The sequence below is a fragment of the Protobothrops mucrosquamatus genome, unplaced genomic scaffold, assembly GCF_001527695.2.
Source record: "Protobothrops mucrosquamatus isolate PMUCROS unplaced genomic scaffold, P.Mucros_1.0 scaffold3471, whole genome shotgun sequence".
In the NCBI taxonomy this organism is placed as follows: Eukaryota; Metazoa; Chordata; class Lepidosauria; order Squamata; family Viperidae; genus Protobothrops; species Protobothrops mucrosquamatus.
Genome location: NW_015389446.1, coordinates 57,037 through 75,383, shown reverse-complemented (window position 1 = coordinate 75,383; position 18,347 = coordinate 57,037). Strand labels below are relative to the sequence as shown.

The 18,347-nt window shown below is 35.4% G+C and overlaps 1 protein-coding gene across 1 annotated transcript; it reads left to right on the top strand.

Moving 5' to 3' along the window:
• Positions 1–400: 400 nt before the first annotated feature.
• SARS (seryl-tRNA synthetase) lies at positions 401–16,183 on the top strand. Its single transcript, XM_015827061.2, has 14 exons — positions 401–423; positions 1,458–1,533; positions 2,766–2,846; positions 3,511–3,721; positions 6,347–6,417; positions 7,652–7,732; positions 8,474–8,632; positions 9,690–9,833; positions 10,119–10,274; positions 10,821–11,042; positions 12,814–12,943; positions 13,224–13,381; positions 14,145–14,274; positions 15,492–16,183. The coding sequence occupies exons 1-14, from the start codon at positions 401–403 to the stop codon at positions 15,647–15,649; spliced, it is 1,800 nt and encodes a 599-aa protein (XP_015682547.2). The 3' UTR covers positions 15,650–16,183.
• The last annotated feature ends 2,164 nt before the right edge of the window (positions 16,184–18,347 follow it).

Sequence of the window (18,347 nt, the reverse complement as noted above, 5' to 3'; positions counted from 1 at the left end):
CATTGTATGACTTTTCTCGCCACATTTGTTAAGTGAATCATTGCAGTTAAATTAGTAACACGGTTGTTAAATGAATTTGGCTTCCCCATTGACTTTGCTAGTCAGAAGGTCACAAAAGATGATCACATGATCCCGGGACACTGCAACTGTCATAAATACGAAACAGTTGTCAATAGGGTGGATTTGATTTAAATCAAGTCAATTTAAATCATGATTTAAATCATGATTTAAATCACTAGTAAAAAGGCTTGATTTAAATCAACTCAATTTAAATCATAATTTTTAAAGAGCAACTGTCATCTCTGTCCCGCAGTGGCTCCTCCTCTGACCCGCTGTTGACTCACCGACAGTCCCACTCACTTTAATGGGACGGCTGGTGATGCGGCAGTGACACAACAAGATGAGGGATGTGGCGGGCAGCAGGTGAGTGGATGCCCGCTAACAGGCGCTGCCATGATGGATCTGAAATGACAGGTGCTCATAAAAATGTAAGGACTTTGTTCTTGCTGGTAGTTAGAACCTTTAATATTATTATTTGCAAACAAAATGAAGGTTTCCTATTTAGAATAATAAGCTGTCAGGTTAGTAAAACAGCAATATCAGAAGCGATTTTAGGTTAATAGGTTAATCACACATAGTTGGAGAACTACTCAAATTCTTTTATTTAATTAATACACTTAGAGCCTGGTACAGGTGCATTTCTCTTCAAACAATCATACAGTTTGTAGTGTATATAGATTTGAAAACAATGGGATAAAGTAATATTCCTGAACTCTGTTTTATGATTTATCTCATGGTTACTGTGAAATTGTGTGAATGCATCAATGCAGTGCATGTTATCTCAGCTTGCAGAGCTTGGATTCATTGAATGGGTTAACAAAAAATGTAAATATTGCAGAATATACAGCCTCATGCTACATAACTAAGCTCCATTTCATGCTGAATAAACTAAATTATTAATGTATCTTAAATAGAAAACTATATTAAGATAGATTTTTTATTCCAAAAGCATTTTATTAAAATAAATATGATAAAAATAAAAAAAACTGATTTAAATAAAAAAAAAATCCAATTTTTTGATTTTTTAAAAATTGATTATTATCCACCCTGGTTGTCAAACATCCAAATATAAATCATGTGACTATGGGGATGCTACAACAGTCAAAAGTGTGATAAGTTGATTTATTTCAGTGCCATTGTAACTTTGAATGATCATTAAATGAACAAGGTGAGGGTGTACATCCACTATCTGTATTGTTTACTTTATGTGCAGAAGGAGCTTTTCACTTCTATTAGAAAATATAATTTTCTAATATTTCTGCAGTATTTTTCTCCATCTGTTTGATAAATGTACTTAATTGCCACTAATAGTAATACAAAGGTGGACTTAGCATTGCATTGGAAAGTTTGTCCTTTAAATGTCAGGTTTTGTAAAATTTTTGGTGCATTTCTTCTAGGCAGATTCCGAGCAGACAACCTGAACAAACTGAAGAACTTGTGCAGCAAAACTATAGGAGAAAAAATGAAGGTGCAGTACATTCTATTAAAAGCAAAAAAAAATATTACCTCATTGAACAGAATCATAATAAATTGAAGTTCCATGCTCTGGTTTTGTTTACTTTATCCAACCTTTTATACATTATTATGTGATTAACTTGCTAAGCAATTGTAAAGGATGGATTGGAAACCCCCATCAGATGAATGCAGTCTGTGAAGCTTTTCATTTTACCTGCTGATGACTAGCGGTCCTCTCCTGAATGGATCCCTTTCTCCATGTCCTAAGGGGAAGGAATAGTTGTTCCTTCTCTCTTGATGCATAGAGACAAGGGCCCTGAAAAGAACAATGTTTGTGTGGTAATACAACTCTGACTCTTTGCAGTGATATAATATGTCCTCAGGGTAGAATCTTAGGTAATCCAATAAAGATTTCCTACTATTTGATTAGCAGAGACATTTAAGCTTAGCAGGTGGTATATGAACTAACAGTGGGGGAAAGTGGCACGCTTGAATTGTGATCATGACATACACTAAACATTTGAAAATGAATATACCGAAGCAGCTGAGTGGAATTCAGTGTGATTTTTCCGAATAATAAAAACAGTGATCCCCCCCCCCCTCTTCCCAAACTGAAACAGAAACTACTTGGTGAACTGCTTCATTTTATCTGGTATGAATGATTTGGGTACCATTTGAAGTCCATTTTACAAAGAAAGATGAGTGGGAACAATGCTTAGCACTGACAAATTCTTAATTCTTAGAAATGCCTTTTTAAAAAGAATTGGTTGTCTTCCCTTCATTTATTGATAAATGCAGAGATGAGAGCCATTGAGTTTACAGCAAATAATGCTAGATGCTTTCGTTAGGCTTTAAGAGTTGTCAAATCTGCAGAATTTGCAAAAGTGAAGTAATTTAGTAAGAATTGAGATACGAAGGCCTGAAAAGTTTGAAATAAACCCATCTATATTTTTCTGAGAAATATGTAAGCAATATGGAAATGTGAGAGGGGGTAAGGACAAACAACCATTTTAAAGTCTTTGGATTTTTCTTTTCTTAGGGTTTTATATATTTAGACAATAGGCATATTGCCTTTTCCTCATGAAATATAATGCCTAGTTTATAATTGTTCAGCTCATACTTTGTCTTGGTAACTATTTTTTTCTGGAAATCTAGAAATGGAATTCAGAGGGACCTTGAAAGCTATAATCTTTTCTATTATTTTTTTCTTTGCTGACCTGTTTTTTTTTCATTAACATTTTTATTTACAGAAGAAAGAACCTGTGGGTAACAGTGACAACATACCAGATCATGCACAAAATCTTGATGAACTCACAATAGACATCTTAACAGTAAGTTCATTTCTTATTCCGTTATTCAGTGACTTTCAATGCATGCATTGTATTTGAGAAAGTGATATATTATATGATTTAAACTTGGAGAGGGATGTTTGTATAACTTCTGTTCTTCATGTATTCTTGAATTTATTTCCATTATTGTGCTATTTGCTTGTCTTTAAATACAGTTCAGTATTTTTTTAGGTGTATTCTTCCATTTCTCTTGCACTGTGAGCTGAACTATATTATTTTGATTCACATATTATGCTAACCTTGGCTTACTTTTTTGATAGTAAATAAACAATTTACTGAGCTGACAGGGAAGGTGGAAAATAAAATAAGGAACTTCTGGAAGAAGCCTTTCCTATCTGTATTCCTGAACGCATCCATGCTACTGCATCTTACTACTGATCTTTCTCATTCTTGGATTAGTAATTTTACCAATTAGCTCTTGTATTGTCGTGTTATTATTACTATTCAAAGTATGTCAAAATTAGCCTTTAATCACATTTTCCTCATATAAGCCAAGCCCCTTTCTTAACGTCATGTTTGGTATGATACACTTTCAGCTAAAATATGATGAACATACAGTTACAGCCCTGCCCTCTTAAAACCCTCTTTTTAAAATCTTCTCTCATTATGATATGCTGACCCACCCAGCCATTCTCTTGTGCTTCAGAGTCTTCAAGTTAGCCAAATCAAGAAAATCCGTCTCCTGATTGATGAAGCAGTCCTGAAATGTGATGAAGAACGCTTGAAACTGGAAGCAGAGCGCTTTGAAAATCTCAGAGAAATTGGAAATCTTCTTCATCCCTCTGTGCCAATCAGCAATGATGAGGTGGGAGCAATTTTCATGCCCTGCATGCAAACGTACATTGTGATTGGTTATGGTCAGTTTGAAACAATCTTGAGAATCTAATTTGAGGGGTTTTTTGCACAGCAGTAGTATGGGCATGACTAATCCCTGGTGAGGAGAATGAGAATTTAATATGGTTTGCATTATAATATCATTCTTCAAAGAAAAAAGCCACAAATATAAAAGTACCAACTATGTGCTAAATCATATTCTTATTTGGAATATAAATGGGAAGCAAACTGTGGCTGGCATAAGATCAACTCCATTTTGTTTATTTAGACCATTTTACTCTGCTCTTCAGGCAAAAATAAGCACCCAGGGTAGCCCACAGGTCAAGTAAAGATAAGGCAGTGTGGTCCATTGACCTCACAATCTAAAACGTGATCCAGAAAGTATAAGAAAGATGGAATGAAGTTCACACTGGCGTCCGTTGTTGAAAGTGATATTCTTAGTAGTCAAAAGAGCTGATAGATTGGTCCCTCTTCCTGTGTTCTGTAGCCCAATAGCAGCTGGTAAGTAAATTTAAGGGTGAGCAGAAGGTAGTTGAATGGCCAGCAGAACCAGTGTCTACCAAGACCAGTTTTAATATAATAAACTGTTGGATCGGTCATCATTAGAATTTTTAGTAGTTATTATCAGATTGTAAGTAATCACTTGGATTGCAAAATAGTACTTTTTATGAGACTAAATTAGCAACAAGGAATTCCTTTATAAGGAATTCTCCAGTACAGAGGAATCATTGAATGTAATTTTTACTTCCCAGAGTACCCATTGTCTTTTCATATTAGACCAAATTCTAATATCTGTCATCTCTTGATAGTCCTTGAAGCATTCACCACAATGCACATAGACAGAGAACTGTGTAATGCAGAAAGGATTCTGGCCAGTTTATTAAATGCTAGTGTGCAATTACCGTTTATACTCGAGTATAAGCCGAGTTTTTCAGCCCATTTTTGGGGCTGAAAAATGCCCCCCTCGGCTTATNAAGATGTTGGAGGGGAGATGTATATGTGCCACACAGCACATCTGGGATCCTTCAATCTAGATACCACAGTCACATAATAGAAATAGTAGTCGATTCGCAAGTAAGGTTTAACTACCAGTCTTTTAGTGGCTTTTATCAGTCTTATGTCTAAGCATGTGCAAAAGAGATGCAAGTGAGGCAAAAGCCAATATGTTTTTTTTAGTAATTAGTACAGGTAATCCTCGACTTACGACCACAATTGATCTGAGAATTTATATTGCTAAATGAGAAATTTGTTAAGTGAGTTTTGCTCAATTGTATGACTTTTCTCGCCACATTTGTTAAGTGAATCACTGCAGTTAAATTAGTAACACGGTTGTTAAATGAATTTGGCTTCCCCATTGACTTTGCTAGTCAGAAGGTCACAAAAGATGATCACATGATCCCGGGACACTGCAACTGTCATAAATACGAAACAGTTGTCAATAGGGTGGATTTGATTTAAATCAAGTCAATTTAAATCATAATTTTTAAAGAGCAACTGTCATCTCTGTCCCGCAGCGGCTCCTCCTCTGACCCGCTGTTGACTCACCGACAGTCCCACTCACTTTAATGGGACGGCTGGTGATGCGGCAGTGACACAACAAGGTGAGGGATGTGGCGGGCAGTAGGTGAGTGGATGCCCGCTAACAGGCGCTGCCATAATGGATCTGAAATGACAGGTGCTCTTTAAATGTAAGGACTTGTTCTTGCTGGTAGTTAGAACCTTTAATATTATTATTTGCAAACAAAATGAAGGTTTCCTATTTAGAATAATAAGCTGTCAGGTTAGTAAAACAGTGATATCAGAAGCAATTTTAGGTTAATAGGTTAATCACACATAGTTGGAGAACTACTCAAATTCTTTTATTTAATTAAAACACTTAGAGCCTGGTACAGGTGCATTTCTCTTCAAACAATCATACAGTTTGTAGTGTATATAGATTTGAAAACAATGGGATAAAGTAATATTCCTGAACTCTGTTTTATGATTTATCTCATGGTTACTGTGAAATTGTGTGAATGCATCAATGCAGTGCATGTTATCTCAGCTTGCAGAGCTTGGATTCATTGAATGGGTTAACAAAAAATGTAAATATTGCAGTATATACAGCCTCATGCTACATAACTAAGCTCCATTTCATGCTGAATAAACTAAATTATTAATGTATCTTAAATAGAAAACTATATTAAGATAGATTTTTTACTCCAAAAGCATTTTATTAAAATAAATATGATAAAAATAAAAAATCTGATTTAAATAACAAAAATCCAATTTTTTGATTTTTTTTTTAAATTGATTATTATCCACCCTGGTTGTCAAACATCCAAATATAAATCATGTGACTATGGGGATGCTACAACAGTCAAAAGTGTGATAAGTCGATTTATTTCAGTGCCATTGTAACTTTGAATGATCATTAAATGAACTGTTGTACATCCACTATCTGTATTGTTTACTTTATGTTCAGAAGGAGCTTTTCACTTCTATTAGAAAATATAATTTTCTAATATTTTTGCAGTATTTTTCTCCATCTGTTTGATGAATGTACTTAATTGCCACTAATAGTAATACAAAGGTGGACTTAGCATTGCATTGGAAAGTTTGTCCTTTAAATGTCAGGTTTTGTAAAATTTTTGGTGCATTTCTTCTAGGCAGATTCCGAGCAGACAACCTGAACAAACTGAAGAACTTGTGCAGCAAAACTATAGGAGAAAAAATGAAGGTGCAGTACATTCTATTAAAAGCAAAAAAAAATATTACCTCATTGAACAGAATCATAATAAATTGAAGTTCCATGCTCTGGTTTTGTTTACTTTATCCAACCTTTTATACATTATTATGTGATTAACTTGCTAAGCAATTGTAAAGGATGGATTGGAAACCCCCATCAGATGAATGCAGTTTGTGAAGCTTTTCATTTTACCTGCTGATGACTAGCGGTCCTCTCCTGAATGGATCCCTTTCTCCATGTCCTAAGGGGAAGGAATAGTTGTTCCTTCTCTCTTGATGCATAGAGACAGGGCCCTGAAAAGAACAATGTTTGTGTGGTAATACAACTCTGACTCTTTGCAGTGATATAATATGTCCTCAGGGAAGAATCTTAGGTAATCCAATAAAGATTTCCTACTATTTGATTAGTAGAGACATTTAAGCTTAGCAGGTGGTATATGAACTAACAGTGGGGGAAAGTGGCACACATGAATTGTGATCATGACATACACTAAACATTTGAAAATGAATATACCGAAGCAGCTGAGTGGAATTCAGTGTGATTTTTCCGAATAATAAAAACAGTGATTCCCCCCCCCCTCTTCCCAAACTGAAACAAACTATTTGATGAACTGCTTCATTTTATCTGGTATGAATGATTTGGGTACCATTTGAAGTCCATTTTACAAAGAAAGATGAGTGGGAACAATGCTTAGCACTGACAAATTCTTAATTCTTAGAAATGCCTTTTTTAAAAGAATTGGTTGTCTTCCCTTCATTTATTGATAAATGCAGAGATGAGAGCCATTGAGTTTACAGCAAATAATGCTAGATGCTTTCGTTAGGCTTTAAGAGTTGTCAAATCTGCAGAATTTGCAAAAGTGAAGTAATTTAGTAAGAATTGAGATACGAAGGCCTGAAAAGTTTGAAATAAACCCATCTATATTTTTCTGAGAAATATGTAAGCAATATGGAAATGTGAGAGGGGGTAAGGACAAACAACCATTTTAAAGTCTTTGGATTTTTCTTTTCTTGGGGTTTTATATATTTAGACAATAGGCATATTGCCTTTTCCTCATGAAATATAATGCCTAGTTTATAATTGTTCAGCTCATACTTTGTCTTGGTAACTATTTTTTTTCTGGAAATCTAGAAATGTAATTCAGAGGTGCCTTGAAAGCTATAATCTTTTCTATTATTTTTTCTTGCTGACCTGTTTTTTTTTTAATTAACATTTTTATTTACAGAAGAAAGAACCTGTGGGTAACAGTGACAACATACCAGATCATGCACAAAATCTTGACGAACTCACAATAGACATCTTAACAGTAAGTTCATTTCTTATTCCGTTATTCAGTGACTTTCAATGCATGCATTGTATTTGAGAAAGTGATACATTATATGATTTAAATTTGGAGAGGGATGTTTGTTTAACTTGATGGATTTCTGTTCTTCATGTATTCTTGAATTTATTTCCATTATTGTGCTATTTGCTTGTCTTTAAAATACAGTTCAGTATTTTTTTAGGTGTATTCTTCCATTTCTCTTGCACTGTGAGCTGAACTATATTATTTTGATTCACATATTATGCTAACCTTTGGCTTACTTTTGATAGTAAATAAACAATTTACTGAGCTTGAATGATATGCTAAGCCATCTACCATGGCTTATACACCAACGTGGTTCCATTCATAAGACATATTAAGACAGGGAAGGTGGAAAATAAAATAAGGGACTTCTGGAAGAAGCCTTTCCTATCTGTATTCCTGAACGCATCCATGCTACTGCATCTTACTACTGATCTTTCTCATTCTTGGATTAGTAATTTTACCAATTAGCTCTTGTATTGTCATGTTATTATTACTATTCAAAGTATGTCAAAATTAGCCTTTAATCACATTTTCCTCATATAAGCCAAGCCCCTTTCTTAACCTCATGTTTGGTATGATAAACTTTAAGCTAAAATATGATGAACATACAGTTACAGCCCTGCCCTCTTAAAATCCTCTTTTTAAAATCTTCTCTCATTATGATATGCTGACCCACCCAGCCATTCTCTTGTGCTTCAGAGTCTTCAAGTTAGCCAAATCAAGAAAATCCGTCTCCTGATTGATGAAGCAGTCCTGAAATGTGATGAAGAACGCTTGAAACTGGAAGCAGAGCGCTTTGAAAATCTCAGAGAAATTGGAAATCTTCTTCATCCCTCTGTGCCAATCAGCAATGATGAGGTGGGAGCAATTTTCATGCCCTGCATGCAAACGTACATTGTGATTGGTTATGGTCAGTTTGAAACAATCTTGAGAATCTAATTTGAGGGGGTTTTTGCACAGCAGTAGTATGGGCATGACTAATCCCTGGTGAGGAGAATGAGAATTTAATATGGTTTGCATTATAATATCATTCTTCAAAGAAAAAAGCCACAAATATAAAAGTACCAACTATGTGCTAAATCATATTCTTATTTGGAATATAAATGGGAATCAAACTGTGTGGCTGGCATAAGATCAACTCCATTTTGTTTATTTAGACCATTTTACTCTGCTCTTCAGGCAAAAATAAGCACCCAGGGTAGCCCACACGTCAAGTAAAGATAAGGCAGTGCGGTCCATTGACCTCACAATCTAAAACGTGATCCAGAAAGTATAAGAAAGATGGAATGAAGTTCACACTGGCGTCCGTTGTTGAAAGTGATAAAGTTCTTATTAGTAGTCAAAAGAGCTGATAGACTGGTCCCTCTTCCTGTGCTCTGTAGTCCAATAGCAGCTGGTAAGTAAATTTAAGGGTGAGCAGAAGGTAGTTGAATGGCCAGCAGAACCAGTGTCTAGCAACACCAGTTTTAAAATAATAAACTGTTGGATCGGTCATCATTAGAATTTTTAGTAGTTATTATCAGATTGTAAGTAATCACTTGGATTGCAAAATAGTACTTTTTACGAGACTAAATTAGCAACAAGGAATTCCTTTATAAGGAATTCTCCAGTACAGAGGAATCATTGAATGTAATTTTTACTTCCCAGAGTACCCATCATCTTTTCATATTAGACCAAATTCTAATATCTGTCATCTCTTGATAGTCCTTGAAGCATTCACCACAATACACATAGGCAGAGAACTGTGTATTGCAAAAAGGCTTCTGGCCAGTTTATTAAATGCTAGGGTGCAATTAAATGGAAGTCAAAGTTGCGTTGTGAATAAACTAAACGTCTAGTAGGTTTTTGTTTGGACAGATATGCCTTTTCTTGGTTAATTCAGTCACACAAAGTGTCCTTTTTATCAAATGGGTAGGATGTGGATAATAAAGAAGAGAGAGTTTGGGGAGACTGCACTGAAAGGAAGAAGTACTCTCACGTGGATCTGGTTGTCATGGTGGATGGCTACGAGGGAGAAAAAGGAGCTGTTGTAGCTGGAAGTAGAGGATACTTCCTTAAGGTAATGATTATCATCTTCATAAAAGGTGGGAAGCCTAATTCCTTCCAGCTTTTGCTAATATAACTCTTAAAAGCTCTCACCTGGCTGTGACTTTGAGGAGTTACGCTTCAGCTACAGTATCTCAGGGTGGGAGAGTGAATATGATCCCCACGTGCATTTAAAGTAAACTTGGATGAATGAAGCTTCTATAAATAGGTCTTCTACTTAATTGTAGAAGATAACCTGAGTATAGGGTCCTGAGGCCTTTTTAAAGCATGGTGTTAATCTGTTTCCATTTCGTTGTAGGGACCTTTGGTTTTTCTAGAGCAGGCCCTCATTCAGTATGCTTTGCAGACACTGCTTAGCAAGGGATACACCCCTGTCTATACACCCTTCTTCATGAGAAAAGAAGTAATGCAGGAAGTGGCCCAGCTAAGTCAGTTTGATGAAGAGCTGTACAAGGTAAGATGTGAGAAAAACGGTACTATTTCAATAGCACTGGCTGTGAGCTTCTAGATCAGGCATGTCAAACTGCCGGCCTACGGGCCGGATGCATCATGCTGAAACTGCGCCCCCCCCCCATTGCCAGCAATAAGGGAAAAAGTCACGATACGTCACATGACATCACGAGTTTGACATGCCTGTTCTAGACTATCTTTTTGTTGCTATCTCAGTGGGTGATTAGACTATCCATGGAGTCATGGGAATTTTTCACATATTCTGGTAAAACTTTCAATAGGATAATTAGCTGTATATCACTTTTAATTCAAATGTTTACCCTCCTGTTGGAAAAGAAATGTTCCTCCTATAAATAGAAGTTTAAAAATAAACAGAAAGAGATGGCCCATGTCTAGATACTAATGAGCTTAATAACAATATTTTAAATGTGTAAATATATTTGTAATGCACATACTTGAGTTAATTTAAACTTGCATTCATCTGAAGTAGGAAGTCTGTGGATATAACAGCGTGCTATTGCAGTTTTCTGATTTCCAAAGTTCTTCCTAGGTCCTGGGAAAAGGCAGTGAGAAGAGTGATGATAATACCGTTGATGAAAAATACCTAATTGCTACATCTGAACAGCCAATTGCAGCATTGCACAGGGATGAATGGCTGAAACCGGAAGATCTACCCATCAAATATGCTGGGCTTTCTACTTGCTTCCGCCAGGAAGTAGGCTCTCACGGTCGTGATACCAGAGGCATTTTCCGAGTACATCAGTTTGAAAAGGTAATGCCATCTAGTTTTGGGGGAAGGGTGTGAAAAAATATATGCAGTTTTTCCTTGCGGCTGCCTTCACTTTATAAAAGTTGGTAAAATTTGAAAAGCCAGAATGTACAGATTGCTCTTTATGCATTCACTACTGTTTCCAAGACCAACAAGGCAAAGTCAAAATTGTGTTTTAAGAACATATTTTGAAAAGAAAGGTTTGGTAAAAGAGTCGTTCCTAATTATTGGATACAAGTAACACCGCTGAATATTTCTGTACATATAGAATTCAGTCAGCCTTAAATGTCAAAATAGATTATGTTGCTGATCTTCAACCAACCTAAAAACAGTTATTTAGCCCCACCCACCCCCACCCCCAATTCTGTGCCTTTCTAAGCTATGCTCAGTATCATCAGAGCTTATTTAGATTATTATGGAACGGACCAGAAACTTATTTCTGTTCTCCTTTATTTAAGATTAATAGTGGAAAATGATGGTATGTTGAGTTCTGAGGGACCACTTAACAGGTAGATTGCATATTTCCTTTGACTTCGATATGTTTACTTAACAAGAGGTCCTATTTCCTCAGCTCAGAATACTTAGTTCCCTATTATGGCATCCTGATATCCAAATATATCATGTGCTTACAGTAAAGATCTTGGGTCAGTTACATTTCTTAACCTATTTGCTTCCAAATTATTTTCTATACGTTCATGTGATTGGACCACCCAAATCTGGGGATTTGACCTTGGATGGGATTGCTCTTCCCCATTCAAGGATGGTGCACAATTTGGGAGTCTTCCTGGACTCAAAGTTGCTCAATAGGCAGGTGGCAGTTGTGGCTAGGAAGGTATTTGGCCAACTTAATCTGGTACACCAGTTGCACTCTTTCCTAGATCGGAATGCCTTCAGATTGCCAGTTGCTCTGGTCACGTCACAGTTTGACTACTGCAGTGCGGTATACACGGGGCTTCCCTTGAATTTTCAAATGGTCCAGAATGCAGCAGAGCGGGCAGTAATGGGTATGCCTTGGTATGCCCATTTAACATCTCTGCTTTACAAGCTGCACTGGTTGCTAATTCCCCAGAACAATAGCTACCACCTTTAATCCAGATTGATTGATTGCATTCTGTTTTTATGGCACACATTTTGAATGTTTAATAGTTAACTTGACAAACCTGCCTAGAGACCCATACTTACAGACTGGAGCAGAAGTCTAATTAAAAAATTCCATCAGTTCCTCTTAATTGTAGCTATGCTCAGAGATTTCTGTCTTTGTACTCAGTCTGCACAGGATTCAATGTTATAATAAGAAATGAAAATGCTTCTTTAATTCAGTGGCAGGTAGGAGCCTGTGTCTTTGGAAAATATATGAGGGATGAACATATAACTCAAAGCTTTTTAATAGAATAAAACAATTTTAATAAGAATGAAACAGAATGCATTTTGTGTTTCAGATTCTGTGTATGAGTTTGTTAATCATAATATTTGCAAGGTAGTTTATTTCAGTTAAATGGCATGCTTAATGGTAATAATTTTAGAGTGGCTTGTTAAGGTATATTTTCTTGGGCAGCATATTTTTTGTTACAGAAATTGCTGATTTAAATATGCTTATATATAATGTCATTAAATGTCAATTCATTAACACTAAGGGCAGTTTCAGATTCCATAACATTCAAATGAGTTAACTTTCATAAGTCCTCATATTCATAATATACTGACAGCTGTTCTCTCAGAACAAAATCTGAGTCTCAATATTTTATAGTTTGATTTCCCACCTTTTTTTTTTTAGATTGAGCAGTTTGTCTATGCGTCACCGCATGATAATAAATCTTGGGAAATGTTTGATGAGATGATTTCCATTGCTGAAGAGTTCTACCAGTCACTGGGCATCCCTTATCACATTGTGAATATTGTCTCAGGTACTTCTCTCTCAGAATAATTTCTAGTTGTGGGAGATGATTCCATAATATATATGCACAACATTTCATCATTAACATTTAATAAAATTAGAAGCTTTATGACTTCTCAAATATGTAGTTGTGTATCAGTATTAATTTTCCAAAGTGAGAAATTAATTTCTCGAAGTGTTTAAGAAAATCCTCGGCCATCTTAACATTTTCATTTTTAGAGGACCAAGAGATTCTTGCCTAATATTACTTCTCCTAATACTACACTAAATGCTGCCTCCTGCTATTATAGGTTCCTTAAATCATGCTGCCAGTAAGAAACTGGATCTGGAAGCATGGTTCCCAGGTTCTGGAGCCTTCCGTGAGCTTGTTTCTTGTTCAAACTGCACTGATTACCAAGCACGTCGGTTACGGATACGCTATGGCCAAACCAAAAAGATGATGGATAAAGTATGTTGTGTTATTCAAGCACTTTGGAAGCATTATACAGTTGTCGGTAACTTTTTAGTGTTACAATCAAAAAGGTTCTCCTGGAGCTGCTTACATGTTTATTCTTTATAGAAAATCTGCAATTTTGCCATAGCATGATGTTTTTTCATTCAGCATTTAAGGGCAGCTGCTTCAAATATAATCATTTGAAATTCTTGTGGTCGAGATGATCTAGAAAGGCTGAAATAAATGTACAGATGCATGTCCAATTTGAATGTGGGCTATTGGCCAGTTTTGTCATCTAGCTTACCAAACTAATGGTAAGCTGTACATAAACCGTCGAATTGCTAACTTGGAAAAATAAAAATATTATCATTCAATATTTTAAAGATGATAGAAACTGGGATTTGTAGATTTTAAAAAACATTGGATTATCATTGGTTTTTGATATTACGATAAAGTTTAGAATGAATGAATGAAAGCACATATATGTGTACACAGAGCTTTGGCATTTGTAAATAAAATTCTTTGCAGAATGGTCTGCTAGCCAGATATTCTTAATGGCAATGTTTTCTCTGTACTACTATATTTTATATTTTAAAGTACTATTTTCTTTTATCTTTTAAATTTGGATTTAATGTGTAAAATTAAGTATAAATTTATTTTAAAAATAGCGGGCAGTTATTTAAATCACAGCTAAATCCTGGAGATTAAGTAAGGTCTCTGGAAAAATATGTTTGCTTCTTGGGAGATGTATGAAACTTAGCAAGTTTTATTTTCACAGGTGGAATTTGTACATATGCTTAATGCCACCATGTGTGCTACAACAAGAGCTATATGTGCTATTCTGGAGAACTACCAGACGGAGGAAGGAATCATTATACCAGACAAATTAAAGGATTTCATGCCACTGGGTAACAAGGCTCATTCTCCCGTCCTATCTCCTTTTTAGCCTCTGTAACGTTGCTTTTGTTGCCTGAATGCCTATTTTCCTTTCAAATTCGGGTCTCCCTTTGAAAACTCATAACTCTGACCTTAGAGCAGGGAATTATATTCCGTGAAACTTGTGCACTGCTCTTCTGCTAAATTGGTACTACAGGTAGTCCTCGACTTAACAACAGTTCGACTAATGACTGTTCAAAGTTACAATGGCACTGAAAAGAAGTGATTTATCACCGTTTTTCACATTTATGACTATTGTGACATCCCCGTAGTCATGTGATCAAAATCCAGATGTTTGGCAAATGACTCAAAATTTATGAGGGTGGCAGTATCCCACAGTCCTATGGTCCACCTTTTGTGATTTTTCTGACAAGCAAAGTCAATGGGGAAGCCAGATTCATTTAACAGCTGAGTTACTAACTTAACCACTGCAGTGATTCACCTGACAGCTGTGGCAAGAAAGGTAAAATGGGGCAAAACTCACTTAACAAATGTCTCTGCAACAGAAATTTTGGGCTGCACCGTGATCATAAGCCGAGAACTACTTGTTTAAGAGTGATCCTTGAGAATATTAATCCCAACATGTCTGATGCCAGTAAGTTATGGGAGGCTGACCTGAACTGTTGTTTCTTTATTACATTAAACTAAGAAAGATCCATTTTTTTCCTAGGTTTCCTGAACCAGAATATTTTAGACGTTGTGCTGTAGTTGTTAGTATTAATTTTGCAGCCAAGGAAGTCAATAACACACTAGAAGGTGTCCAAGAAAGCCTGAGAAGGAAAGCTTCACTTAAGGCAGTGTTTCTCAACCTTGACAATTTTAAGGCATGTGGACTTCAACTCCCAGAATTCCACAGCCAGCATTGCTGGTTGTGGAATTCTGAGAGTTGAAGTCCACATGCCTTAAAATTGTCAAGGTTGAGAAACACTGCCTTAAGGGTTTTTCTCCCTTTCAGCTACTTGTAACACTTGCTAGGAAAGAGAAGGGTGAGCTTGGATGCTGCACCTGACCTTTTATACTATTCAACAGCTGGTATTAGGTGGTAAAGTAACTACTTGAAATAGTTTTATATATTGTGGTTTGGGTGGTGTGAAAGGGAAAATACTGATCTGAAAGAAAGATGCTTGGTGATCATCCATTTTGGACATGTTTGTCCATCAGTATTTAATGTACTCTTTATTCTGTCTAGGTCTAAAGGACATGATAAAATTTGTGAAACCTGCACCTATAGATCAAGAACTGTCTAAGAAGCAAAAGAAACAGCATGAAGGAGGCAAAAAGAAATCAGCTGGTGGAGATTTTGCCCTAGAAGGGAAGATGCAAAGCATGGATGTGAACAGTCCCTGACAAAAACCTCAGCTACTCTCACTGAGTTGCCCTACGGAGATCTTAAAGCTGAAGAGGGCAGGGGTTGGGGTTGGGGGTCCTTGGGATTAGTTGCTGCTTTTTGTCTCCTCCTTCCTATGTCAGGAACATGTCACTTTTTCTGTCTCAGTTTTTACCCTCCAGTACAGGAAGATGAAACTTCTCATAGTGATTATATGTGTGTTTCCTTACACGGTGAAAGTGAAAAGCAGTACAAAAGCGGTTGATTTCCCACCCACCCTGCGCCCCATTTTAAATTATGTTAATTATATGTGAGAAAAAATTCTATCCAAGCCCAGAATTGCAAATTCAAGCGGAGGAAACAAAACACTGTATAAAGTTCATTTGCTTTAAAAAAAAAAAATCAGCATATTGAAGTAAGGGGTATAGGCAAATATCAAAAGAGGAAATAAATATAGGCACTTGTGTAATTTTATCATCATGAGTTTTGAAACGTCATAGGATTTTGTCTGATTTAGAGGGACTCGGTCAATAAAACAAAGATTTAAGAAATTGGCTCTTTTTTAGTTAATTATTCTTTCATGTATCTTGGAGCCCCTTTTAATTCTCGCAGTTGCAGAAATTTACGTGGCCTTACAGCAGCTTACAAGATTAAGAATTTTTAGTATTTTCCTATTGGCAATATACTTTCTTATATTGTACATTGTAGTATTTCTGTTTATTTAATAAATTTATAGGCCACCAGTCTTATATTTGATGGTCTGAGGCAGAGCTTACTCTTTAAACCATAAGAGAGGTACAAGAGGGAAGATGTCCAGCACTTGATCTTAATTTTTTAGGTAGAACTATGAAATTAAAGGAATGGGAACTTTATAGAAAATTCATTGTTTATAAAATCATATATCTCGGCATCACATAGTAAAAAATGGCCATATATGATTTTATAAACAATGAGTTTTCTATAAAGTTCCAATTCATTTAACTATACTTTGGCTTTCAAGAAATTTTATTTTTCAATAACATGGAGGAAGGTAATGATATTTTGAGTTTAATTGGTGACTAAACACAGAATTTGCCATTAAATATTGAATTTCGGGGGGGAAATCCACAGGTAAGAATTAAAAAGTCAAGAAAAAAAAAGAATTGAAAGAAAGCAGAATAAAAGTGCAAAGAAAAAAAAAGAATGACTTCTGATTTTCTTTACTATAGACATACGGTAAATTAAAAAATACATCAAATTTTAAACTTAACAATAGTCTACATTATTTTTATAATTCCATATAATTTTAATCATCAAATCCCAAAGTCAAAATTTCATTTCTCTCAATTTTTTTGCAAAAAATACATACTTGGTTTCCAAGCAGAGATAAATTAGTCAAAGTTTTTCTTTAATCAGAGCTGTCAATTTTACCATCTCCGCCAATTCCCTCAGTTTTTTGAAACCATTCTTCCAATGTAGGTATTTATAAGTTCTTCCATCTATCTATATAGAGGTCTTGCTGCTGTTAACATATATAAAAACACCATTTACAGCATCTTTCAATTTGGTTGAAAAGAAAAATCTAATTTCAATTGTACATTTACTTTTAAAAATCTAAACTTACAAATTTAATCCCAATATTTTCTAGCTTTTTTACATGGCCACCAATGATAGAAGAACAGAACCTCAGTTTGATTAATTTCCAACAAATATTTGAAATTCCATTATACATTTTTAACAACTTATCTGGTGTCAGATACCAACAATACATAATTTCATAAAAGTTCTAAGATGGTAATTCAATGTGAATTTCTACTTTTTCTTCTACATAATCTCCCACTGATCCAACTATATAGTACATCCGAATTTTGTTGCCCATCTTGTCACAGTCTGATATGTTTATCTTCAGTTCCCATCTTCAGTAAATTAGTACATTTTTGCAATGTGATCATTTGTACACATTTTCACATCAGATTCAGTTTTACCATATTCAAAATCACAATTCTTGTCAAATTTAAATCTTTTCATTAGTTGAGCATAAGAAAATGATATACAGTATATAACCTAACCCCAAATCTCATGCTTTTAACTTAAGGTCTCCTTGAGAGAAAGACGGTGCATTAGCATAAGTTAACCATTTTTGTTTAACTATCATGCCTCTCCTAAACAAAGCATAAAGTCATCAGCAAATATCTTTTAACTTATGTTTCTTTTTTAATCCTTATTTTCACAATTCTTTCATCTATTCAATATTTCAAGAATTAAGATAAATAGGAGAGGAGCCATCTCTGTCTAGTCCATTTTTGTATCATAGGTTTTTGTTAGATCTTTATCGACAATTTGTGCTTTCCTTGAAATGTAAATCAGTCTGTCATAATCCGAGGGAAAAGGGCAGCTAAGACATGAAGTATAAATAAATTATCTCCAAAGTTCATACAGGTAGTTTTGACTTAAAACTACAATAGAGCCTGGAATTACTGTCATAAGTTGTCATAATTGTGTTCATAAGCTGCGGTACCATGTGACTGGATTAGATTTTACTGCCATTTTTATAATCGTCATACGTTCACTGCAGTGGTTAAGCAAATTGCATGGTTAAGTCCAGCATATAGACATTTTTTGGCAGAAAAGTGAAAAAAACTATTGCAAATCACAGTCATGTGACCATGGGCACTCTAACCGGTCATAAATACAAGCTGGTTGCCAAGTGCCTAAAATGCAATCGTGTGACCGCATGTG